The sequence below is a fragment of the Apostichopus japonicus genome, chromosome 17, assembly GCF_037975245.1.
Source record: "Apostichopus japonicus isolate 1M-3 chromosome 17, ASM3797524v1, whole genome shotgun sequence".
Classification (NCBI taxonomy): Eukaryota; Metazoa; Echinodermata; class Holothuroidea; order Aspidochirotida; family Stichopodidae; genus Apostichopus; species Apostichopus japonicus.
Genome location: NC_092577.1, coordinates 7,503,121 through 7,530,930, shown reverse-complemented (window position 1 = coordinate 7,530,930; position 27,810 = coordinate 7,503,121). Strand labels below are relative to the sequence as shown.

Sequence of the window (27,810 nt, the reverse complement as noted above, 5' to 3'; positions counted from 1 at the left end):
CTGGAGGGTTTGTAAAGCCAAAAAAATTCTTGTACGCTCCACGCCAACCGATGGTGGCGCTCCGCTTAGATAGTCTTGATGGCAGGTTTGCCCCTCCACTTTCACAACTCAAATCCCGCCCCTGCTTGTCTCCATTAAAACAGAATGATGGAGAAGTATGTCACATATTAATTTTTTTTTATAAATGTCTTAATAGTCTTGGCAAATCTTGGGTTTACCTGTATATCAAAAGGAAATAATCTCACTTAGGTACTCCTACTAATGGAAGGAGCTTACAGGCTACTTTCAAGAAAACTAACCCTATTCAAATAGCTTATTTTAGTCTTGGGATATTGAAGTTGAAATAACTCAAGTTAGAAGGTACAGTATATATGACGTAACTACTGGGCCAATGGAAGCCTTACTATGTACTGTGTACTATAGGTTTGGTCAAGTTTAACTACTTGTGACAATTCATTCTTTAGTTTGTAACTGAGATTTAACAATAAGGATGGCCCTCCTTATAATACAAACCAGAGTTTAGAAGTGTTCTAAGTTAGTGTGGGTATGGGTCTTGTTTAGTTTGAAGTGACTCTATTTAATAGGAAGGGGACACATGAACTTATGAACTAAATTGATTGTTTAAAAGCCTGAACATATACATTTTACTGCCTATTTGCTGCCTATTTATAAAGTGGACCCAGCTTATTAACATATACATCCCTCTGTGCACTTTTACACATTGGTAAGCAATACAATGTATGTCATGCAGTGCTTAATATAAGGTGTACAGGTATATGTTAGACTGAGGCCTTTATCTTCCCCTCTGGCTCTTAGGGAACTTGCTGATCAAGCAAGATTCAAAACAATTACTGTTCCCCCAGGATTACTGTAGGCAGTAACAAAGTAACGTACTACCCAGACTCAAATCTAATTATAACTACAACACAGCTTACTGTACCAGTCCTGCAATACACTAATTATACACTTACCATTACCATCAGCATATTGTAAACCATTCTGTGCAGAATCCGCATCATGTGACCCCCAAAGATTGTCATAAGACTGATTAATCCACATTTACCTAATGAGGAGGTAAGGACAAAAGCAATAAGAATCAGTTGTCACTAATTCTATATTGAGAATATCAGAACAAGATATGTTTGAATGTAAACAATAAAATCCATTGTTATTGAGTATGTCTTTACAATATTTACTCCACAGTCTTTCTATTGCTCACAGATATACAAGCTAATGCTAAAATGACATTGTGTCACTGAAACAACTCAATAGACTGCAAATTCATTTCATTTCATTGAAAGGCACTTTTGTATTTTCAAGTTTTTGAAATTTTTTTGAAAATACAGCTTTTGAAAATTTACCCAAAAACAAAACAAGAGGTTAAATTTGGTAACATGTTTGGAATCCTCTGGATTAGGCTTATTGATCAGCACACTTTCTAGTTTGGTACTTTTAACATGACTGTGTTTTTGTTTTAACACCAAATGTCTAATTTTGTTACTTTGAAGTCAAGCAAAGTTAGGCCTAATCACTGGTCTGGATTGCTTTTGTCAAACAATCAGTATACCAGTGTCAAGCTGAGGCTGTTTTAAGACATAAATGTTGTTGTCTTTGCTTCCACAACTGTCCCAGTAACTTCATTTCCACCTTTGTCAATAGACAGCAACCTGCCCCCCCCCCCCCTTACACAGACTTATAACATAATTACTGAACTACACAATAGCTTTAAGAACATAAAAATAATACAAAATGCATTAAGAATGTCAAATGACATAACATGCTGAATCCTACAAGAACTTGTCATATTGTGTTGTATGATCTTCTGTGATAGAATCATAAACTGTTGCTTGTCAATAATCAATACCTCTAATAATTATCCATGACAACTATTTAATATGATGCAATGGGTGGACCTTGTCAAAAATTACATAATATCCACTGAAACATAGGGACAGTGACAACAGAAAGCCGTCCATTGAAACAATGGATGTCTAATGACCATTAACATTGGTCAGATTTCAAAGATTGGAGATGACCATGGCTATAATATAGAAATCACATCAGAATTTACTCCTCTTGAAATGTACAGTTATGGTACAATTTGTAGAGATGATGCTACAATTAGAGAAACACTGAACAAAAGAGGTCTCACAGAATCCGTCAGTCTAAGACACAACCTTTAGAGGTATCTAAACTTAGATTGTTAATATGTTATGTCTTGTTTGGCAGTGATTTAAATTGAAGGGGGTTTGGGGGGTAGGGAGTGCTGGATGAAGGACTTTCTGGTGGGGTAATGTCCCTTAAGGGATCATCTGACACTTTATGAAGAAAGAATATCCACCTAAACACTTGCATTCGCATGGCAGAGGGAGAGGCTTGGGTGTGTGGGTAAGAATCAGGTGGTCGACTATGCAATCATTACCTTGCTCATGTAAACTGTACACATTTCTTCCAAGAGCTGTATTCCGGATATGAAACTGGTAAATCCCTAAAAAGGCTGATCTCAGGACTGAATAATTCAAGTTTACCTGATGATGAGAAAAACAAAATGCATTTGGTCATCAGTTATAATGTTATTATTCATTTAAATTGTCATAACTAAGTCTGCTAGTAGCAAAATTCGGTCATGTAACATTGTCAAACACATAGAAATAACACAGGTAATATAAACATACGGTATGCTCATGTAGTTTCAAAATAAATTACAAAGTAAAATTAGTAAAAGGGCCATTCTCGGTCACGTGTGTGACGAAAAATGGGGAGATCTGCACTTTACCACTAAGTAACTACTTTTAGGTAAAGAAAGTTGGGTTGATTGTAGTACTTAAGTATGCACTATGGGGACTCTTTTACAAAACCATATGGCTTAGCCAAAATCAGAACATTCATGTGCTGGGAGAGGTTATATAAAGGTCTTTTACGTATGTGACGTGAAATGAAACTGGCTTTTTTGGACAAAAAACATTGGCAAATTCCTCAGTTTTCTAACAGGGCTGGATAAACCTAATTTCTCATGTTACTACCTTAATGTGTTTCCATTCTAACAAGACATTTCACCTAAATATTTCACTCTAAAAATTAGCATAACACTAGATTTAAGCTAAAAAAAAATTTGGTCACGTATGTGACATTGTTGGGTCACGTGTATGATATTCTGAATTTTCATTCCATAGTATGCAAGTTTGCAGTGCAAATGTTGACTCTAGTAATGACCACAGAACAGCACTGATTTGATATTCCATAGGAATTACTTTAAATCAGTTTTACTGCCATGACTTTTTTGGTCACGTGTGTGACATTCTGCATTTTCATGGATGCTGCAATTTCATTGGATGAAGCTTTCCTCATTTGCATATAACACTGTTGTCATGCCATACACACATGACATAACAACAGTCCAAGTCCACAGTGCTGCTGCAATTCATTGGATGAAGCTTTTATCATTTGCATATATATATATATATATATATATATACATATATAGTGCACACTGTACGCACTGGTTCACATTCATTTTCTATTCTGATATGTTGGGTAGAGGATGTGGGTGGAAGTGGGTGGGTTACATGCATACAGACAATTTGAAGCAGAAGATAACCATACCAAATAATTAAGTATACCTTGAATGCATGTTTATGCAGTCTCTATGCAGTAAAAGTAAGTCACATACTGTATACAAATCTGCATAGTGCACTATGGGGAGGGTGTTGGGGGGGGGGGTTGGAGGGAGTCAGAGTTTTAGACAGAACACCTTTAATTAATAACATTTCAATAGTTTCTAATTAATGTTGTTTAACATGGCCTCCTTGAATAAAGATACAATGTTACCACTGTTTGCCCTTGCAAGCATGTTTCTGTAGGGCAAACGTACATGTTCAGTACAGTGTTATTTTACACCAAGCACTAAATAAATACACACTGTCCACAATCATGTACAGTACACACTGTACATGTATATGTACTGGTCATTCCATTCAATACTGTGCATATTTCAATGTCATTTTAAATATTTGCTATGTAGTGAATGCTTTTGCTAATTCAATAAATTAAAAGACTGTCAATAATTTAAGGCCTGTTTAACCAGTACATACATGAACAGTGTTTACTGTACATGATTTTGGACAGTGTGTATTTAATGGTGCTTGGTGTAAAATAACATTGTACTGAACATGTACACACATATATAGTGCACACTGCATAGTGCATACTGTGCATATTTCAATGTCTTTTTAAATATTTGCAATGTAGTGTATGCTTAAATTGCTAATTCACTAAATTAAAAGACTTTTAATTATTTAAAAGGAATGTTTAACCAGTACATACGTGTACAGTGTGTATACTGTACAGGGCCATTCCACGTCACGTAAGTCACAAATCAGAGAGACATTTTACTGTACACTTGTTTTCAATCTCCAGTTCAGTGCAGGTCTAGAGTAAAGTCATATGCCTATCATTCCTGAACTTTGAATACCTACAATAAATTCTGTCACCACTGCAAAACGTTAATGCTTTCCCATTGCTAATTATAGCGCCCTCAACTTGTGTAACGTAAGTCACTGAGAGAAATGAAGAATTTCAACTTTTTGAAAGAAATCAATAAATCCTGTGAAGTATTGAGAAAAATCTGTTAAGTTGCCTATTACATCTGAAAAAGACACATTGAGGAATAACTTCAAGGTAAAATTTAATTGATATTCGTTTAATACCGGTATTCGTATGCAAATTAGCGACGTCACGTAAGTCACAAAAAATTGTCACGTAAGTCACACGTGTGAAACTGCTCAGTTTCCTCTCACAGTTTCCAAAGATACAAGGTAACACAGGCTAAGGATATCTTTACAAGTTCATTATATTGAGATTGGGGGTAGGGGAGGGGTCTATTCCACATAAAAATAGAATCTAAGTGTTCACTTGTACATAAAAAGTCCTACAGACTAGTTTTGCGAAATATCTCAGTTTAAGTGCTACGGTACAGTAGCTAAATAGTTTCTTAATTAGGAGTAAACAAGTTTCTCTAGACTAGTTAATACAGAATACTTCTAATGTATTTTCATTTCTACATTTTTGGTTATAATTTTAAGCTTTTTGGTAACATTTTAGTCACTTTTGGGAATTTGGATTAAAATAATTAATCCATATAAATCCATGTGGTAAAGGCAGAAGGTGGCAAGATGTGTATGTGGAAAACCACATAAATACTGAAGGAGATCCACTTATGTCAGTTACTTATGTTGTAGTTCCAGCTCTGACCTCTCATATTAAGGTAGAAGACTGGGTTGTTGTAAAATTAGATGATGTACTGTACCCAGGAGAGGTTACAAATATGGTGCCTGCGACCACCACAACATGGAAATGGCCTCTTTCGGTAGATAAAATCTCCAACTAGCCCGAAAACATTATTAAACAAATTTCACCCCCTGAAGCACCTTGTGCAGTTCAGGGGTAGACTGCAATTCACATTTGAAGAACTTAAAGTCTCAATATGTGTTTGCTGATGAAATTCATAAAACAAAGTCCCGAAGCAGATTCAATGTTTCTTAACTTCTAAATGCACTCTGACCAGGGGGGTTTAATGGAGAAAAACTTTCGCAATCAAACAAAAGAAATTTATTTTCTGTTGCCCGTATGGCGCAAACGATTTACTGTAAAATCACTGCAACCGCCCATATCAGCACGTTCATTACACAAATGTAACCTACTTTATTTATACTCTTATCGTCCACTATTTTTACCCAATTAACGGAGGAAATTCTTGAAAATACCTGTTTATTCATTGCAATGGAATGAAATGATACAATTTTGCAAGCTACATCTGTAAGACCGACAGAAAGATACTATTCAAGAGAACGAATCTACCACAGGAGAGCCACGAAAGTGAAAGTAGACCTAGGCATAACCGTTGTTAACAAAACAGAGAGATTTGATTGGCGCATGATCTGTCGGCCGGGTTTGCACATTTTGATTGAATTTTGTAGAATCTATGGACTTGTTAAGAAATCTGTTGTTTATCGACATATAAACAAATGAAAATAATGAATATTGATATGGAAACAGCATAGAAGGGTAACATTTTCACTGAGCTTTCAGTGCAGTTAGCTGGAAAAGTTGAAGATTAAATTTGGCAAACACGTCATGAGACTTTAAAGTAACAAGTAATATTGTTCTAAGATTGAGCTGTTTGAGCCATTTTTTGCAATTCACTTACTGTATGTAACCTTTAAATTTTACTTCACATTATAAATGTTGTTCCTACATTTTAGAACTGAGTAGGTATGTTTGATAAATAGGAAGGTGTTATGATAAACCTGTTATAGTATAGAAGACATCAAAACTGTGTGAAAGTGTTGAGAATAAACTTGTCACGTAAGTTACACTTCCCTTTGTGACTTACGTGACGTCACGTAAGTCACACACTTCCGGAGTCCCTAAATTTGTTAAAGCTTGTTACATAGATCAAAAGTGGTGGTGTTACAGATCAACCTTTATAGCTACAGTACCTTTACAATTGTAGCTCACTTTGCTCTCACACACTATATATTATTGGAGGAAAACATTCCCTTCTATTTTTGTCACGTAAGTCACAGCCAGAGTGTGGCATTTTTAACATAATCTGTGTTACCAGTAATAAAGGAAATTTGTTAAATTGTGTTATTAGATAAATAAGCAGACTGCATTTAACTGCCACATTAAAAGAAAGCTTGGACTTTCCTTTCATTTAAGGATTTCTTCTACTTTCAATTATTGTTTGATAATTCACTGTGAATGTGCCTTTAGTTTCAGATCGATACTCATTGCTAAAATCCAAGATTGAGAAATCAGAAGAAGAAAACTTTAACCGTTTATGAAAGTCTAACCTACTTACTTTACATCAAACACAAAGAGAGACAACTTATAACCCTTTCTAATTTTTCCATGTTGGGACCACTTGGTGTGGAATGGCCCGGCAGCATATATATATATTGTTCTATTTATGTTTCTATTTTGGGGTTTATTGGACTGACAGAGCTAACAGCACAGGACTAATATCATTATTCAAAGCACCTTACAGGGTAGCTGCTTTTTAAGAATATGTTTAGCATCTGAGCTAATCAATACAATTAGTTATTTACAACAGTTGTAGTGGTAACTGATGTTACATCCGAAGAGTTTGAAGCCCCCTTCCCCCTTCCCCTTGCCAATAAAACAACTTTTAACAATTGCTGGAAGTTTTCTACCAAATTTTTGAGCTACTTGCAACAGAAAATAGATGTAGAAAGCGCATGTGCTTGAGTTTGATGGAAATATCTCTTGAATGGCCAGTACTATAGCTGAAGTGCAAATAATGTACCATCTTTAGACAAAACACATTAAGAGAATCTATCAACACTATTAAACAATGGGTAAGAATGGAAATTATATACCACATTGGAAAATGGCATAAAGACTAGATTATCTCCAGATTTAAAGTTGATATCAATTTTCTTGAGTTTTAGATGCGCTGAGAGGGGTAGGTAGGAAATGTTAGAATGGAAAGGGAGATATGGTTCCAGTTAGTGATTCTACATTTTATTAACAAAGACTTAATTGTTACATATGTCACATTAAGCAAGTGGAAGCACATACTGTAGGCTTCATAGAAAATAACACTGACTCACTACCTGATGCAGTATACATGGTTAATATTTAATTATTTCTTAGCCTCAGCAAATCTTGTGTTTATATCAAAAGGATAAAATCTCAAGTAGGTTCATTACTACATTTTTGTGGAAGTAAGGCTGGTAATACAGAGGAGTGTGGCAACATTGTAAAGACTGGGTACTACCTTATCTTCCCTTAGGCCCTTAGGGAGTTTGTTGATCAAGCAAGTTTCAAGACAATTACTGTTCCTCCAGGATTAGGCAGTAACAAAGTCACTTTCTACCCAGACTCAAATCTAGTTATACTGTAACTACAGCCCACCTAGTTACCAGTCTTGCTATACAATAATTATACACTTACCATTACCATCAGCTATATATTGTAAACCATTCTGTGCAAGATCCGCATCATGTGACCCCCAAAGATCATCTCAAGACTGATTAATCCACATTTACCTAACAAGGAGATAAAGACAAAGACAATAAGAATCAGTTGTCACTTATTGTATATTGAGAATATCAGAACTAGATATGCTTTAATGCAAACAATAAAACCTTTGTTATTGAGTGTGTCTTTTTAATATTTACTCAACAGTTATTACATTGCTCAGAGACACACAAGCTAATGCTATGATGATTCTGTGTCCCTGAAATGAGCTATAATTGCAAGTTCAGTCATTTTATTGAAAATTTATCCAAAACAAAATAATAGGCTAACACTGATAACATGTTTGCAATCCTTTGGATTAGACGAAATTGATCAGCACACTTTCTAATTTGGTACTTTTAGCTTTATTTGGTGCAGCAGGCCAATGAAGTTGTTCATCTTTGTATGAACACCAAATAGCCAAGTTAGGCATAGTTACTGGTCAGGATTGCTTTTGTCAAATATTGGGTATACCAGTGTGAAGCAGCGGCTGCTCTATTATATAAATGTTGTTATTTTTGCTTTCAAAACTTTCCCAGTAACTTCATTTCCAACCTTGCCAATAGACAGCAACCTGATGCCACCCCCCCCCTTTAACAGAATTACTACATTACACAATAACTTTAAGAACATAAAAAGAATACAAATGCACTACGGATTTCAAATGACATAACATGCTGAATCCTACAAGAACTTGTCATATTGTGTTGTACGATCTTTTGTGATAGAATCATAAACTGTTGCTTGTCATAGTGCAATACTCAATTCCTATCATTATCCATGACAAATATTTCATATGATGGGATGGGTGGACCTTGTCATATATTACATAATATCCACTCAACCTGGAGACAGTGACAACAGAAAGCCTTCATTAGCATTAGATGCTCAAATGGGAATGAACTGTTTCATAATGAAACAATGGATGTCTAATGACCATTAAAATTGGTCAGATTTGAAAGATTAGAGATGTAATCCCTGAGTTTAAGGCACAACCTTCAGCAGTATTCTAACTAGATTGTTCACATGTTATGTCTTGTTTTGCAGTGATTGGCATTGATGGGGGTTGGGTGGGGGAAGGGGGTGCTGGATGATAGACTTTCCGTTGGGGAAATTTCCCATAAGGGATCATCTGATACATCATGGAGTAAAAATATCCAATTAAACACTTGTATTCTCATTGAAGAGGGGGATGGGTGGGTGTGGTTAAGATTCAGGTGGTGGACCATACAATCATTACCCTTAGTGTTGCGCCGATATTACCAATATCGGTTTTGGCCGATATCCGATATTATCATCCCAATATCGGTCCGATACCGATACCGATATTTTTTAACAGACAAAATAAAGGCAAAATCGTACTTTTAGTCATGCATACATTCACAAATAAATCTTCAAGTAAACAACAAAATATGGTGTTTTGTTTTCCTTTTGTCCTAAGTTGAAAAGAATGACTTTTTTCCTGATTTTGAAAAAGAGAATTATAATTGAAATCCAACCAGAATCTTTTTCACTGCAGCGCTGCACGCGATAATAAAATGGACGCAGTAAATGTGAGCCTTAACATCGTATAGACTTACAAGTAGCTATAGTGTTAACGTATGCTTGCAAAATTGCATCTTAATTAGGTTACGAACTGTCGATCACAATGTAAAAATGATAATTTATTGAGTTTATACTCAATGTACAACTTATTCACTTGACCGTATAGAGAAGAAAAAAACTGAAAATCAGTAGAGAAATGACCAATTGTGTACGGAAAGTAAGGTGGTACACCTTTCAAATATTACGAAAGATCGAACAAAACACTTTCGAAAAATTCACGCAAAACTGGCATATCGTACTAAATGCAACTAATGTCATGTAAACAAGGCTCTAGTGCATCCATTTATGAATATACCGTAAGACCACATCTGTTTTTAAGCGGGGGAAAAAAGAAAGTATTTTCTAGAATTTCCAAAAATACGGAAAAAATAATATCCTACCATAGTTAATTGTATAGCAAATAGCCTAACCACCTCGGCGGTTACGGATCTCACGTAACTGAAAAGTTCCCTGGCAACTTGCCAAAAAATGTTAACAAACAGGTGTTACACAGGGGATGAGCTTACAGTGTGTTTGGGAAGGTACCTGGGAAAATTCGCAGCACATGTACGGCGGTAGTTGGGTATAGGGTTAAACACCGCAGTTGTAAAAATGTACGCATTGTGCACGCTATTCATTGTTAGGCAGTCTAGAGACAGGGCTTTGCTGAACGTTGTTTGTTTCATAATATCGGAAGTTTTGTAAGTTGCACTTTTTAAAGATTGAAAGACAGATTAAATCTCTTTTCATTTTATAACATAATATAGCTACTCTAACTTGTCATTTTAAAATTTTCATCTGTTTCGTGACAATTTATATAAGAAAATTATTTTGCATACTCAACTGCGATTTTTTTTTTATCGCCAGACACGCAAAAAAAAGCCAATTTTTCGGGGCTTTATCCCCCAGGATCCCCACAAGGGGTTCTACCCCATGACCCCACCAAGGCCCTAAGGCGGGCCCCTGGACACTACGCCTTTATGCTCGCGTGCTCGGCGTGTTCGCTGGGCGAACACCGGCGGGAAATCGGCAGTGTGTTCGCGGAAAATTAAAAGTGCAGTTATGCATCATGTTCAAGGTTTTCACGGAGGCCTTTGAGAAAATGAATGGTTAGTACAGTACAGTGTATACATGCTGCACTAATGCTATGTGTAGGCCAAGGTTCACGAAGGTCATTGGTTATATTCGCGTGCCGTAGACGTGTTTTAGAGGTTACGGAGGGTCAGGTTTCCATGGATATTATTCGAAAATGAATAAGAGTTTAACTGACGCTAAAGAAATGGATCGTCTTGGGCAGATTAACAAATCATTGCAAGTATAAATAAGTAGCTCTGCTGTGAAAAAAAAAGTTCAATATCGGCTTGCTGTTATCGGCAATTAGGCAAAATTTTACCGATACCGATATGCTGCCGATATTGCAAATATCGGCCGATACCGATATTGAAAACGATTATCGGCGCAACACTAATTACCCTGCTCATGAAAACTGTACACATTTCTTCCAAGAGCTGTAATCCGGATATGGTAAATCCCTAAGAAGGCTGATCTCAGGACTGAATAATTCCAGTTTACCTGATGATGAGAAAAAACAAAATGCATTTGGTCATCAGTTATAAAGTTATTATTAATGTAAATTATAATCACCCGGTCTGCAAGTAGCAGCATTCTATCATGTAACCGTGGCAAACACAGAGCACAGCTATTATAAACATATGGTATGCTACTGTAGTTTCCAAAAAAATACTCAGTTATAATTATAATAACAATGTAAAGAAACTAATGCAACTAGAATACAAATCTATAGACTGTACAAGATGAGTTCAAGGTCTCAAGATGCTTCCCACAGTGAATATACAGCTCACCTAATACCAAACTGATTGAAATATAAAGAAACATTAATTTGAAATTGAGACAAGCATTGAATATTTAATACAAACATTAGGCAAAATACCACTAGCAATCCAGTCTGGTTTATATTCAATTGAGAAACAAGAGCTAACACAAAGACACCCTGAAAAAAATGGAGCCTGAAAAAAACATGATAAAGGGTTCTGGTCACATAATTAAGGAACCGATGGTGCACTGTACTGACTATAGGTTGATGAATATATTGGATTTCTGAAATGATGACACTGTAATTTAAAAGATTGAGTTAAAGTACATATTTTTCTATCTGCAGAATTTGATATATAGTACTGTTATATCATAACATTTTGCTCTGTGCACTCCTGGTGTGAGAGGGTGGGGTTGGGTAGTGGCTACAGTTGTCAGCTAAGTGCCCAGTGAAATATGTTATAAAGAATGATATACTTTAACTTTGGATAAACAAAGACTTAAACAATTGGATCTGGTGACACAATTGGCATGGAACTGTAGCTGGCTTTCAATGTCACTGGACTTGTGTACACCCTACTTGAAAAATGCTTGTTTAGCCCCACAGGATGTGATTGTGGATCTTAGAACTGGTGTGCGACAGTTTATCAGGAGTGTGGAGAAAAATATCAAAGAATTAAGGGAGAAGCAAACCCAACCATTATTTTTAGCCTGTATGATAGACATCTTTGAGATGAATATCAAAGGTGGGGTTGATTTGTGTTTTACTGTCCAATTGCATTTTGAATCATATTTCCAACATTTAAGCAAATCCTTAAAACAGTCATCTCTACTGTGCTACAGTAAATAACATCATAACAAACAAATTACATTACATTTCAAGATTATATCCATAGTTGTGTGACCTATGTGTGACTTACCTGAATTAATCAAGGTGTTTTTTTCTTATTTGATGGAGTAGTCATTACAAATACCTCTAACACATAGCTCAGCAATAAAGTCTGAGTTGACTTCTTTAATGTTTCCATCATTATAGAATATCTAAAATGGTATTTCTAGTTTTTGGTTTTAATCTGAAGGAAATAAATACCTAAACAGAAGACATGTTTGTAAGTAACCCAAACTACTTTCATACAAACAAACAAGTTGTTTTCCAGTCTTACCATTCTGGGAGTGTCAGGAGTTCTAGAAGACTTTATTCATTTGAGTCTTAGGAGGCAATTTTATTTCACTTTGGCAAATGGTAAAATGTACCAGAGGGTGTTTAGGCAGCTATTGTGTCATGGCAAGCTCATTACAAACATACATACCAAAAACTGGATTAATCCAGCAAGAATCCGATCATTTTTATGTCCTTACTAGGGAATAATTATGTCAGTTGTATTTGAGTGGATAAGTTAAAACTTTGTATAAAATTCTTTTAGTGAGAGTGAATGGAGATAAAAGAGTATTTCTTGATCTGCAATGCTATCCATAAAATCTACCAGAGGTTCTTGAAACATTACTATCACTGTTCTACACTAACCATTAATATGATTACCATCACATGGAGGAAATATCAGATGATGAACCATTCATTGTCCTTGTCAGCTCAGTATGAACACTTCCATCAAAAACTGGTAACTAATGAAGAAAAAAGAAAATGATGTTAATGACATTTAAGTTCTACTGATAGTAGATATTAATAATGTCAACAGAAATCGATATGTGTATGTCTCTAGCTCACTACCCTGTATACATGGACATTCACAGAAAAAAAAAAATCCAGAGTCCAGGAAAGTAAACTTCAGATTCCAATAACCAGGTAAGTGTAAAAACAACTACTGTAACCAGTAAACCATCAAACTTGAACCGGATTGTCCATTGTTTAGTGAAAGTGGCATATAAAGGTGTGGTGCAGTGATGTAAATGAGCTCCCAAAGGAGAGTCAAACCTCACACAAAGCCAACCATGCATGGTGTGGGCTTTAGTGAGAAATTTGTGAAATTTCGCACCTTCTTTCCTATTGAGGACAGAATGTCTTTTTAATTTCCACTCATCAGGAGATACTGTAATTGTATCTAATTTAGTGTGTCAGCTTTGGTGCATGGGTGTTCTTATATCATTTTTCTTCATTTAATGGCACCAGGCCCCTGGAGACTGCATTGTCTACATTGACCTAGTTACACCACTCTCTGGGTCTCTCTCTCCAGATTTTAAATCTCCAAAGGTTTATAGCTCACTTACCCTGTTCAGCTGGTCAATAGCTATCCAATATGGTCAGTTCTTTCCACAAATTTGGCAAATGAAGACACTTGTAACCTCACAATTTTGAGTTGAAATAGTTATGAGATAAAAAAGTCAACATTGTGAAATTTGGGGACACTTAGTTTCCCCTTATGTCCCTTTTAAGCCACCGTACTCAAGTGGGTGAAGTTAGTTCAATTTTGAGACCAATTAGACTTTTTAAAACCAACTACAGTGACTGACTCAGCAAGTGACAATTCTGTATTGACAGCTGTATATACTCAGATTAGTAGGAAGTATTTCCAATTGTGTTCTCTGTTTATAGTGGCTGGACTTACAAGAGTACTGCAAAGCTCTCCAAATCTTTAGTATTTTCACATCGTTTTTTGAAACTGCTAGCAATTTAAAGCACATGTGGACATGTCAGGAATAGAAGCACTTAATCTGATCTTACTCTGTTGAATGTATATCTGAGCCCTAGCTGTGTGCTTCAGAAGAGCCCTGTAACATCTCTGACTTCTTATGCTCTTGTACTAACTTTAAAGCATGTATTTACATGTTAGAGAGAAAAATATAAATTATATGAAGTATAAATCTAAGCCCTGGTGGGAGTCCCTGGGGACTTCAGCTGAGGCATTTTTACTTTTCAGATATTTTATGTTCTCTGATAGTGATTTTGAAGCCCTAGTGTAGCCCATGGAGGGGGGGGGGTGGCAAGTGCTCACCACCCTAATGGATGCCAGTGCTTGTATATCTTTGAATGCCCTCTAAATGTGTTTATTTTAAACAGTATTTAGCTCTCAAATATGTAAGGAAGAAATGTTATCATGACATGATATTGATAAAGAGTGGCAGGGGAATTTAACTTCCTTAACCATGCTTGCTAGCCAGCAGTTTGGTGAATGAAGTCACAACAAACCATATTTACTTTATTCTTACCATTCCTATGGAACTCTGTGCATCAAGAAGTGTAGGATACCAAAGAAGCTTGATAGGTTCATAGGTCCTGCTCTTCTCCATCCAGTACGGTCTGCGTCTTCATATTCACTAGAGGGTTTCTTCCTACGGTTGAATTATTACATCATGGAGCCGTTCGAGCCTCAGTGACTTCTAAATCAAAAGTGAAACACTAACATGAAATCAAATTAGTTGTTCAGAAATTTCAGACGATTTCAGAAACAAAAGGATACTCACAATAAAGAAAAACCAATGGTACAGTAGCAGTTCCACTTTGATCCAATCTTTGATCTTTTTAATTTAGTGAATGATTATACAATATTACAGTGTTTTGTTTCTGAAGCTATTATGAAAGTTTTTAGGAACTTTTGCATTCAGATAGCAGGGCAGGGTCAAGGGAAATGTAACAATTGGGTTGAAATTGGAAATGTACAGAACATGGTCAAATGTGGTATGGCTAGATAGGTAAAGAGTTATATTTTACCACTGTGCTTGCAGAACAAAAATATACTAATTTAATAAAAAGTTATTGACATATATAACACATGCCAATTTGCACTTGTGTTATGCCAAAAATTATTGAATTTTGGGGATATTTTCAAAACCAAATTTTTCCTAGTACAAAGATGATTTAGAAAGATTACTTACACAGCCTAGTAGTCATGGTCAATATTATGCATATCACAGGAATAATTCCCCTTCAATGTCTATAAATTGTTAATTAGCAGTAATTGCTAATTACCTGATTTGTCCCTCCGTTACCTGTCCCTCCGTTACAAAAAAAATACATTTTTTTTTATTTTTCAGTCATTCAATGCTGGAAAAATTTCATAATTTGTATAAAACACTTTCATAGGGTTAACCACTAAAGAAAAGTTAAACCAAGGAGTTAGCTACTTTTATGCTAAAATAAAGAACAAGTGAAGTAGTGTCCCTCCGTTACTGGTAACGGAGGGACAATTGTTTAATGCAAGATTGTGCACAGATTCCTGCCAGTGGGAGTTTACTTGTTAAGTAGTTGTGTTCTTAAAATGGAATTCTTGACTTCCTGTTTATGTGAGGAGAACAACAGCTTGACTAACATTAATAAATTCCTCAGAATGTGAAGTTATGGAAGTCAAGAAAAGCTACCTTTGAGTTAGAAAAAAACCACACCACAAACACTGGCTGGAAGGTACAGAATGGAAGTTTTCATTCATACACTGCTGATTGTCAACCAGTTCAAAACTGTGAGCAATATTTCAGCTGTGAGAATGAAGGACATTTTCTTCCATTTGCAAGAGCTTCCAAAGCCACTTTCCTTCAGCAAGAGCAAACTCAAAATTTGTTGATCAGGATTAAAAACAAGAGCCCAAGGGCACTGTGGTTCCTTGCTTGGGGTATATGACAATACACATAATATTATCAAGCAAGATTGGGCTCAAATAGTCCAAGTAATTGTGGTCCTACATGTTCCCATAAAGTAACCAACACTATAGCCAACACTTTTGTGATCACAAAATGTGATCGGATTTTGGATCAAAAGGCACTTTTGAGATCTAAATATGGCGTCGAAAATGTAAGAAATATAAGAGACCTACAAGCGTGTCAACAGATATGATAACATTGGTGACCTCAGATGACATGACCTTTAAGTTTCAAAATGTTCCACCACCCCGTTCACAACTTGTCCCAAAATATCAACCATGTCACACCTTGGCATTGAGATTTAATTGCATTAAATTAAAAAAAATTAACACATAACTTCACACACAAAGGTCACCCGAAGGTCAACCAATTGACATTTTTGAAAGGTGAGACCTAAATAGAGCATGACTGTAAAAATTCAAACATTTTTTCTTGCCCATTTTCTCCCCCCAAAATACTACTTTTTTAACATTAGCTGACCTTTGGTGACGTTGGACCACATGACCGTTAAGTTTGAAAATATTCCCCTATACCATTTGCAACTTGTCCAAAAAAATAAACCTTGTCACACCTTGGCACTGGGAGTTATTGCATTAAATGTGTGAAAATTAACTTTGACCTCATATAACTTCGCACACGAAGGTCACATGGGGGTCAACCCATTGACATTTATGATCAGAAGGTACCTTTAACATCTGAAAATAGCATCGAAACTGTAAAAATCCACAAAACACGAAAAGATCACCAGAGGTCAAATTGAGGTCAAGGGTCACCCAGATGCGGGTCGACAATTGGATTACATTGAAGCAACTCCCAACCCTAACGGACAATTTGTTCTCAAGTTATCGCAAAAATACTAGTTTTTTTATCATTAATTGACCTTTGGTGACCTCGGATCACATGACCCTTAAGTTTGAAAATATTCCCCTATAGCATTTGCAACTTGTCTCAAAATATCAACTGTGTAACACCTCGGCACTGGGAGTTATTACACTAAATGTCTGAAAATTAACTTTGACCTCATATAACTTCGCACACGAAGGTCAGACGGGGGTCAACCCATTTACATTTATGATCAGAAGGTACCTTTAACATCTGAAAATAGCATCGAAACTGTAAAAATCCACAAAACACGAAAAGGTCACCAGAGGTCAAATTGAGGTCAAGGGTCATCCAGATGCGGGTCGACAATTGGATTACATTGAAGCAACTCCCAACCCTAACGGACAATTTGTTCTCAAGTTATCGCAAAAATACTAGTTTTTTATCATTAATTGACTTTTGGTAACCTCGGATCACATGACCCTTAAGTTTGGAAATATTCCCCTATACCATTTGCAACTACTCCAAAACTATCAACCTTGTCACAACTTGGAACTGGGAGTTATTGCATTAAATGTCTGAAAATTAACTTTGACCTCATATAACTTTGCACACGAAGGTCACATGGGGGTCAACCTATTGACATTTATGATCAGAAGGTACCTTTAACATCTGAAAATAGCATCGAAACTGTAAAAATCCACAAAACACGAAAAGGTCACCAGAGGTCAAATTGAGGTCAAGGGTCACCCAGATGCGGGTCGACAATTGGATTACATTGAAGCAACTCCCAACCCTAACGGACAATTTGTTCTCAAGTTATCGCAAAAATACTAGTTTTTTATCATTAATTGACCTTTGGTGACCTCGGATCACATGACCCTTAAGTTTGAAAATATTCCCCTATACCATTTGCAACTTGTCTCAAAATATCAACTGTGTAACACCTTGGCACTGGGAGTTATTACACTAAATGTCTGAAAATTAACTTTGACCTCATATAACTTAACATACAAAGGTCACCTTGGGTCAACTTATTGACATTTTTGATTGATGAGACCTAAATTAGAGCATCAAACTATACAAATGCAAACATTTTTTCTTTGCCCATTTTCTGCCCCAAAAATACTAGTTTTTTAACATTAATTGACCTTTGGTGACCTCGGATCACATGACGGTTAAGTTTGAAAATATTTCCCTATATCATTTGCAACTTGTCCAAAAATATCAACCATGTCACACCTTGGAACTGGGAGTTGTTGCATTAAATGTCTGAAAATGAACTTTGACCTTGTATAACTTCGCACACGAAGGTCACACAGGTGTCAACCAATTGACATTTTTGATCGGAAGGTACCTTTGATATCCAAATCTAGCATCAAAACCCAACATTTCCTTTTTTGCTCGTTTCCTCCCAAAATAAGCACATTTTTTCTAATGTGACCTTTGACCTTTTGACCTTGGTTTCAGATGTAGTTTAATCTCCTGATTCCAAAAAACAAAACGACAAGTCTGTACAACCATCCTAACTCTGACCGAAAAACTTTGACCCCATATAACTTCGCACATAAAGGTCACACGGGGTCAACCTATTGACATTTATGATCAGAAGGTACCTTTGACAACTGAAAATAGCATCAAAACTGTAAAAATCCCCCAAAACACGTAAAGGTCACCAGAGGTCAAATTGAGGTCAAGGGTCACCCAGATGCGGGTCGACAATTGAATAACATTGAAGCAACTCCCAACCCTAACGGACATTTCGTTCTCAAGTTATCGCAAAAATACTAGTTTTTTATCATTAATTGACCTTTGGTGACCTCGGATCACATGACCGTTAAGTTTGAAAATGCTCCCCTAACCAGTTCACAACTTGTCCCAAAATATCAATCTTGTCACACATTGGCACTGGGAGTTATTGCAGTTTTAATATTTTCGGTTTTTGGACCATAACTGACCTTTGGTGACCTTTGTGGGCACCAGAAACAATAGGGCACACCTTCTCCATATGGCGGATCTATAGTCCAAGTTTGGCCTCAATCCAACATTCCCTTATTGAGATAGAGCGTACCCAAGCAAGTGTCACAGACACACACACACACACACATACATACACACATACACACACATACATACACGCCAACCTGACTGCATAGGTTCCTTTTGCTAAAGCAAGGAACCAATAATAGAAAAGTTTGCAGACATCTTCAAAGCATAGTTGTGATTGGAATATTGTCTTTTATTTTGATGATATTGTTGTTTTGTTTTGAGTTTATAAAAAATCGCAGGAAGTTAATTCATCTATAGTTTCTAATCCACAAATATTACATTCAGGCATACTGAACCTCTGCAGTACAGTAGCTACTGTAACTGTATCATGTTATGTCTCAAAATGTTTTTGTATTATTATTGTTGATAGTTGTTAAATTTTTATAATACCACTGCATTATTACAGTATGGTTTTATCATTAAAGTTAGAAGTTAGCTCAGCATTTCACTTTTAAGCCCAGTATCAATTATTGCACCAAGTGGTTTCTGCAAAGTACTAGTAGTATTTGGAAGACAAAATGTGACTGTCATACTACTGTAATGAAATTTCCTTTCTGCATATGGTACAGTACAGTACCTGTGAACTGTCTATTGTAAATTTGTGATTTACTGACTTGTTTTGAAGTGCACTAGCCACCAGCCCCCCCCCCCCCAACAGTTGCTAATAATGCAGTTAGAGAGTGCTAAATGATGAAGAGTGGTCTGTTTAAACTTGTTCTTTTAATCAATTTCTTACTATTTTTTCTTACATATTTATTAACAACTAAAATTGCTAATGTTTTGGTGAACATAGCTGTTGGATTAATGTTCTTATCCTTGTTTCCCTAAGTAATATAACTTTTAGTCCAACAGCAATAAAAATATTGAATCTAAGCAGCAAAAACAGGCAAAAGGCTACACTAAACAACACTGAACATTTTGTGTCCCTCCGTTACCATCGGAATTGTCCCTCCGTTACTGTACGAAATCAGCTGTAGATTTGACAATTGATGCCTGTTCATCTAATTTTTCCATGGTGTATGTGAAGCAATGTACCAGCCAACACCTGATATAAGTTACATGGTCAGTGCAACTTAAGAACAGTGGATTTGACATCTTCCAAAAAAAGTGTGAAAACACGTGTTCATTTGGTGTCCCTCCGTTACCATGATGTTTATCATGCCATATTTTCCCTACAGTAACAGCCACAAGAATTAAGTTTATGGGTATGAAGCAAGTAACTACCTGTCTAGATAACCACAAAAGAAATTGCAACATACTCCCTCAAACTAATGCAAAGAGAGACAAAATGTGTAAGGAAAACAGTCAAATGTCCCTCCGTTACCGCTTGACCCTGCCCAGCAACGTGACACTATGTCAGCAGTCTTTGCGGGCAATCAACTTCACATGTTAGCTGTAAAAGACCCCTACACTTTTAGTAAGTAAATTATGTAAAAGTATGTAAAAGTGATATTGAAGCTGAAGATACGTCAATAGGAAATGAGCATTAACAGCACAAACCCTGGAAATTATGGATATGTACCAACAATGGGTTGTCTTGGACCAGTAAGGGTAGTGTAAATCACTGCGGTATTTTGAGAGGGGAGCTATAGCCCCTTCTGAGTATTTTGAGTGACACAGACTACAATAATGCTTGTATATGATATGGAATATACAATCTCAATCTCTGTAAAACCTTGCATTTCATTTGAGTCGTTTACTCACTGGCAGGTCAGCACTTAAATCCGCAATATCCCAGGAGAGGAAACAAATCCAGAGTACTTGAAGAGTAGGTTTTGATGACTAAATTTGACTAAAACCTTTCGGACAGTTGGATGATCTGGCAAGTGTAGAACATTACTTCAATAAGCTAATATGATCCAAGTATTCTGAGGGAGGAAAACCTCCCAGGCTTCAACTTGTAAGCAACGAACACTGTAACAGGCTAGTATCACCATATTTCAGCAATTCCTACACTGTGATGAGCCTAGGTCACGCTTTATGCTGGCATTGCGGTAGTATATTGTAACTAAAACCATTGGACTCCTAGTCCTAGGCCTAAGGCTGCATTTTTCGTATATGACTAGAGAAGACCTAAGCTATAACTTCAACGTTATACAGTATAAATGTCACTGTCCTTGTACAAAAGTTGTAGGCCTAGGTAGATAGCCTAACAATGAAAGGAACACAACACATACGTGGGATTTCTTCTTTAACAATTGCAATACTCTAGGTCTGTTTCTTTCAGTGTGTTCTCCATCTGGAATATATTGCAATATCTTCATATTAAGTAAGCCAGTACTGTTGCTACGGGGAATCACACCAAAAAAAAAAACAGGTAAGTACAACCATACAGTAACACCCGTTCTTGAAACGCTGCTTTACACACTGTGTCGTTGGTTGTATAGATTTTGAAAAGGAGACTTGTTCAAGTCGTTTCCATTGGCCACGAGGGAAATTCCCCTCTTTTTGAGATGAATGATCAAGCTTCTAATTCAAATAATAGCAATTTACAACAAAATGGCAAATTCGTTAGATCTAAAAACGAGGACTTCAACGATATGCTGCAAAATGTCAATTTATCATTTGCACCTCGAAAATGTTCTGGTAATGATGCGTTCATAGAATCCTATACAGCAGCTTGAACGTGTTTACGTGTTATGGGTCGTATAGGTTTTATGGAAAAGATAAAAAATAGTATAATTAAGTTATTACACTGCAACTCACCAAATCACAATTAAGACGGCCTCTTGACTATTCACAACATATTTTTATTATATAATAATGATATTTTATATATAAAAAGGGGCACAACACAAAATATATAATGAAAACGTAATATGCAAATAATGAAAACAAATATGATGGTCGTGACTTTCCAGTAAAGCAAAGATAGGAGGCGAGTGTAAGTTCCGAGAAAAAACGAGTACTATCGACTAGCGAAATCTACCGTGATAGTATTGCGTCACTACAAGTGTCATCAAGACAGCAAGATAATTAGACATCTTAAGCATTTTTTCCGGATATTGTTTTACTACAAGCTTGGAAAAAAGTCAATATTTTATCATTTCTAACAACTTTTGAAATGACGAGATGAAAGTATTTTGGTATTTCAACATTAATTAGAAAATTTCCAAATTGTACACTTGAATAGAAGGGGAGGGGGCAACGTTACATTCTGCTGAGAAGAAGGTAACTGCTACGGGTGTACACCACTCCCCGCCCGACCCCCCAGGGACGGCGATTTGCTTCAAATATTGGGGGGAGGGGGACATTTGCTTGGGTGCAGGCGCATAGCAACTTTCATCCCCAAAATTGTTCGCGCGCTTCGTGATATTTTGTATATATATATATATATATATATATATATATATATATATATATATATATATATATATATATATATATATATATATATATATATATATATATATATATATATATATATATATATATATATATATATATACTGGTTACTGGTTACTGGTTGCTACAGCCCTGTTTTCCTTTTTTATCGGCAAACCAAATTTCATTACGGATGCGGTCCGTCTAGCTAATTCATTTCGAAAAAAAGTAAAAACTACTTTCGGTGAAAGTCTGTGACGTTTTTTGGTGATTTTGAGTAACAAATTGTTACACGGTTGGACAGGCGCGTAGCGAGGAATTTGCCAAGGAGGGGCGAACCTTTTAGGCAAACTGTAAGCGTAGCGCCACCATGTGTTGGCGCGAAGCGTAAACGAAAATTTTGGCCGAAAATGCCTCCCAGATTGCTGGAAATGGTACTTCCCAGGCCTTGTAAGTTGCATCTATTTTCTATTTTGAAATTATTACTAGCGATATAAAAAAATATATATATTCTCAAGGGGTTTCCCCCTTCGCCCCACCCCCCTCCCTTGGTTACGCGCCTGCGGTTATAAATCTTGTAGGAAACAGGCCAAATGGAAACCCAGTGAACCCATATCGATGTGGATCATACATATGATTGTACGTACTTACACTCATACACAAGAGATGTATAGACATTATCATAATAATCATGAGTGACAACTTGCTATACGGTCACAGGTCAAAGAAACGATCACGAAGCGTCATTTACCTCATGAAGCGTGTGTTGGATGAAGTTTAGCCTTAACCACCGCCAAATATGATTTGGATAAATAATCTCACGCATTAGTTTCTATTTATAGCCACAAAAAACGATGCCACCAAATATTGGGGGGGGGGGATATTAGATACTATATCCCCCACCTAAAATATTGGGGGGACATTTCCCCCGCCCCCATGATCGCCGCCCATGCCCCCCTCTTACGACTTTACAAAAACATTGTTCATAGGCAAAACTGCATGGTGTATGGAGCAAATTTTAGACCTAATTGGTAGTCTTATTATGCCTCGGAGTGCACCAATTACCATCAATGTTCAAAAAGAATTCAGGAGACGGGGCTACTGAGATTTGCATTCAAGAAGCCAACGACCACATCTCCGTTTTAAATTCTTCTTTCCACTCTGGCCTTTCCATAAAAGTGTAGGCTCTACCTAAGTCATTTGGGATCTGACCCCCCCCCCCTTGAAATCCTATATTGAAAATGGGGTCGATATAAGAGGGGTCTCATTCTCCTAGTCCTGCGAACCGATTTCAAGTAGTAGATATCCTATACATCTGCTATTAAAATGTGGTACATAGCTACATGTAGGTAACGTGATATAATGCGCACCTCTTTTTGTCAGGCGTTATTGTATATAGGAATAATAACTGGTTGGGCAACATGGCCACCCAACGGCTATTTATCGAATAACTGTATTTTCTGATTTTTCATGCAATTATGCAATAGTGGTTTTAACATCGGTCAGTTCAGTTTTCACACTTCACACTAGTTTTCTTTAGCACAACCTTAAGTGTAGACATTCAACTACTCCACAGCAACACCATCAAAACTTTCGAATCCACTTAAAATAGTCTGATCATGGGCGGCGATCCTGGGGGGGAAGGGGGATATATCCCCCCATGAAAATGGGTGAAGGGGATGTAATACACCATATCCCCCCCCCCCACCAAATGCCAGGGATAAGAATATTTTCATGCCTACATTTATGCATCATCGTGAATGTACAGCTCTTTTTTAGCTTCATTTCTCGCCTACCATAAACACAGTGCGATCTTTTCAAATAAACCGTCTTTATAAAGCAAGAATAGTTGACTGTAGGCTTCATTGGCCCTATAACAACAAAATGTATTATTGCGCCCACGGTATTGATATAGTACATATATGCACCCTCATAGTATTCATATAGGCCCTATAGTAGGCCTACACACGTACATGTTCCCTCGAACAGCTGAGAATCTCATGTTACCAGGGTAATGCTTAATACACGTTTCACCTGGATGCCCTAGCAATCGGTACCTAGGAATGTAACTATGTGTAATTGTGTATTGCATGTGTATAAGCCTATAATAGCCTGCATGAGGTCATTTTCTTCATCGAATAATATAAAAGAGCTCTCGAACATTCTAACGTAGCGCCTGAAACAAGATTAACAGGGGCAATTTTCCCAACATAACACCCGAAATTAAAAAAAAAAGTATTTTGAATCCTGATTATGCGATATTTCGGACATGATATCCCTATTTTAAAGTTGGGTATATGCCGCTTGGAAACCTCGGGAAGTGCCGTTTCTGGCCATCTAGAGGGTTTGTAAATCCAAATTTTTTTTTGTACGCTTCGCGTCAACTATGGTGGCGCTACGCTTAGATAGTCAACAAGGTCATATCCCCCCCACTCGGAAGTACGGATCGCCGCCCATGAGTCTGATCATAAAGGTTCATTCCCCTTTCTAAATTGATCGGGAGAATTTTGGAATGTGAACCCACGTTACTGGGTACTAAAACATACAGGAGAGTCGATCTGTTTACAGGATTGGAGAGGCAAACTTACCGATACAGTCCCCCAATGTATGCACATGCACGAAACAGAAATATACACAAATTAGCCACACGATGTACCTCCTCCTATATGTTCTACACCCTTCCCCATATCTATTTAGACATGTGACAAATCACTTCATTGGCGTACGAAGGGATAACAAAATGAATGGGTTGGGTAGGGGGTCGGGAGGGGCAACCCAATTAAGCAAACAATGCACATTTTGTCATTACTGTGACCCAAATGGAACACTGAAAAATTTCCAAATTTTTATATCCTTTTCTCTTCTTGAAAATCGACTTTGTCTTAAAATTGAAATCTGTAATTTAACCGAGATTCTCAACATTAAACTACTGTATCTAAACATTTCTTCGATTTATTTCAACCTCTTATTTAATTCCAATCATGTAAAATGTCGAATTCTTTTTGTTTTAAACTTTCGCCTTTTTACTAGAAAGTGTTTAGATCAAAATGTCGACTTATCATCTAAAATTATTAGCGTTTTATTTAAAACTTGTACATTTCTCTCGAAATTGCCATTGCATTTCTCGAAATCAAAATTTCTTTCTCATATAAATTTCAACTATTTTATCTCAAATATTAAGTTTTCTTGATGAGGATAGTACTAAGTAAAAAGGGAGAAAAGGGGGGGGGGGGGCTACATGAATTGAATTTTAACATTATTGGTGAAATGTTGACATAGTATTTTGATTTGAGCAATTACGAGATTCGTAAAAAGACAAAAACATCGTTTGATTGCCTGACACTCTCTTTGCTGGTGCAAAGATTTAGCTGCATAATCCAGCACTGACATGGAATGGAATTAATTACAAAGATGGTTGGGGAGGGAAGGGGATGAAAAGAGTTGTGTAGTTACATTTATTCCAATAATTTCATGATGAGGATCAAGTATTTACTTGTAAACAAATATGTAATTTGACACAGACACGTTTTGTCTGCACGATGTGCCTGCAGATATTAGGGTGGGGGAATGTGTAAGTAAAATGTTTATTACCCACATTGTAACCGTTGGTGTTGGGTAGGGGGCGGACTAACACCCTACCGCTTAGAGGAAATGTCGATGGTAGCTTCATCTACTTGATAGAGGTTGTGTTGTATCAGTGGCGTAGGAAGGTACTTTTGAGTGGGGGGCTGAAGACTGATGGCCGGCCTGGAGGAGGGGTTTAAGGGAGGGGGTTTCCCCTCCCCTTTGGAAATATTTTGCATTTCCAGGTGGCCTCAGATGCAATTTGGTGCAATATAGCACACTTCAACACCCACTCCATTTTGTAAATAATTTTGCATTTTCACCTGTCCTTCGATGCAATGGTGCTCCAAATGAGATTTTTTTCTCATTTGGAAATGAAAAAGGGGTTTTCTGACTTGGGAAGCGGAGGGGGGGGGGCGGAATGATACTTCCGCCCCACCATATTTTTCACTGGCGCCCCCAGCCCCCCCCCCCGGTTCCTACGCCCTTGTGTTGTAATATTTACTTCCTCGACCCCTTCCTTACTACATATCCAATTGACGTCAGCTTTTAAACTGTCTGTGTTCACCGGGCATGTATAACGTTACGTACATTTACTTCTATTGGCGCCAACATGTCTGTTATAAATCTCAAACATCACCCGCGAAAAGCTACGAAACACCTGTATATGAATATCGGTGACTCATGCTATTGAATACCTGTTCACATCTAGTATCTATCACTGACAATGAATGGTTTAGTTTATATTAGTGGAGTTGCAGAGTACGTAGTATATTCGTGGGAGTTGTGTGTTACCATTGACTTGTTATTAAGATGGATTATTTAATGGAGAGGAACCGCTGTTAATAGCTAAAACAGTAATTATTGATCAGTGAGATAATTTGACGGTATGGTATAGAGGCATAGGCTAGGATGTGTACAAAGGTCAGGCCAAACTTAGGTAGGCTATAGGCTAGACTAGTAATAAAGTTAGGCTATGTTAGAAATCTCAAACATCACCCGAGAAAAGCTAGAATTCATACTTTTAGCGAGAGGACATGCTTAGCAATCTAACTCAGAAATAATAAAAATCGTAGCCTAGTTGTTGACTGATTATCAGATAAGTCCATGTTAAAGCATATCTAAACTATAAAGGAATTGAATAAAATACAGTCGAGACCCTGAGTTTTCTTTAGGAATCTTAAATAAAGCGAAGAATAAAACCAGCGATTAACATTCTCGGTGAACTGATGCCTATCCTTTACTTCGAAAACAATTACTTCATTCTAGCTCAGAAAAAGTATCCATAGATAAACTGTAGAAACTATGTTATCCCTTCCAAAAAGCTTAAATCACAGAAAATTGTCCGACTCGATTTTAAATCGTACATAACATAGCCTTATAGGCATTAATACAAGTCAATCTATAATATTCCACAATTATTATTGTAATCACCTAACTTACTAAATCTAACAGGTCGGAAATTTGAGCCAATTGTGAGAGAAACCTGCAGCTTTTCACCGAGCAGGCTGACTGAAATAATGTTGTAAAATAATTGATTATTTATTAGTTAAATGACCTAACTCCTGTCAGTATACCTGACACTTTATAGGTTTGTTAAATACTGTATATGGCCTAGAGCTTTAAGCCTCTATCTAACTGTTTTCCAATTTAAGTTTAATGATAATAAAATGCAATAAATAGTTATTAAAAAGAAATCTTTTGTCCATGTCTTTGCAGCAGCAACTAAATCGTGGTGTTCTACTCACAGCTGGTTTTGTCTTAATATTGCCCACTTAATGATAAAAACCGTAAGTCATTTCCAAGCCAACAGACTTATGGCCACATGATATTTAAAAAGTTTTTTTTTTTTAATTGAAAGTGCGCCACTTCTTTTACGATGCTGCAACGTTCGCCAGAGCCGTAGCTCTAACGTTAGTATTAAAAGGCGCCACCCTCTTATTAAACTTTTAATTAACTGATTTATCTCTCGTGTTTGTAATCGATATTTGTCCGCTAACT

The 27,810-nt window shown here is 36.7% G+C and overlaps 2 protein-coding genes across 4 annotated transcripts in view; one reads left to right on the top strand and one right to left on the bottom strand.

Moving 5' to 3' along the window:
• The window catches only part of LOC139985122 (NLR family CARD domain-containing protein 4-like), a 346,343-nt gene that overhangs the window by 18,586 nt on the left and 299,947 nt on the right, over positions 1-27,810 (top strand). The window lies entirely within an intron of this gene.
• The window catches only part of LOC139985144 (uncharacterized), a 125,661-nt gene that overhangs the window by 5,024 nt on the left and 92,827 nt on the right, over positions 1-27,810 (bottom strand). Inside the window, exons 1-7 of one of the 3 annotated variants that reach the window (XM_071999395.1) lie at positions 21,099-22,116; positions 14,626-14,796; positions 12,986-13,083; positions 11,100-11,199; positions 7,978-8,072; positions 2,423-2,528; positions 972-1,063 (exon numbers count right to left, since the gene is read on the bottom strand). In XM_071999395.1, coding sequence (XP_071855496.1) covers positions 972-1,063; positions 2,423-2,528; positions 7,978-7,986 — 207 coding nt within the window. In that variant the 5' untranslated portion in view covers positions 7,987-8,072; positions 11,100-11,199; positions 12,986-13,083; positions 14,626-14,796; positions 21,099-22,116. Of the gene's footprint in view, positions 1-971; positions 1,064-2,422; positions 2,529-7,977; positions 8,073-11,099; positions 11,200-12,985; positions 13,084-14,625; positions 14,797-21,098; positions 22,117-27,810 lie in introns of those variants that run through there. The other 2 variants (XM_071999396.1, XM_071999397.1) reach the window with 2 other exon arrangements.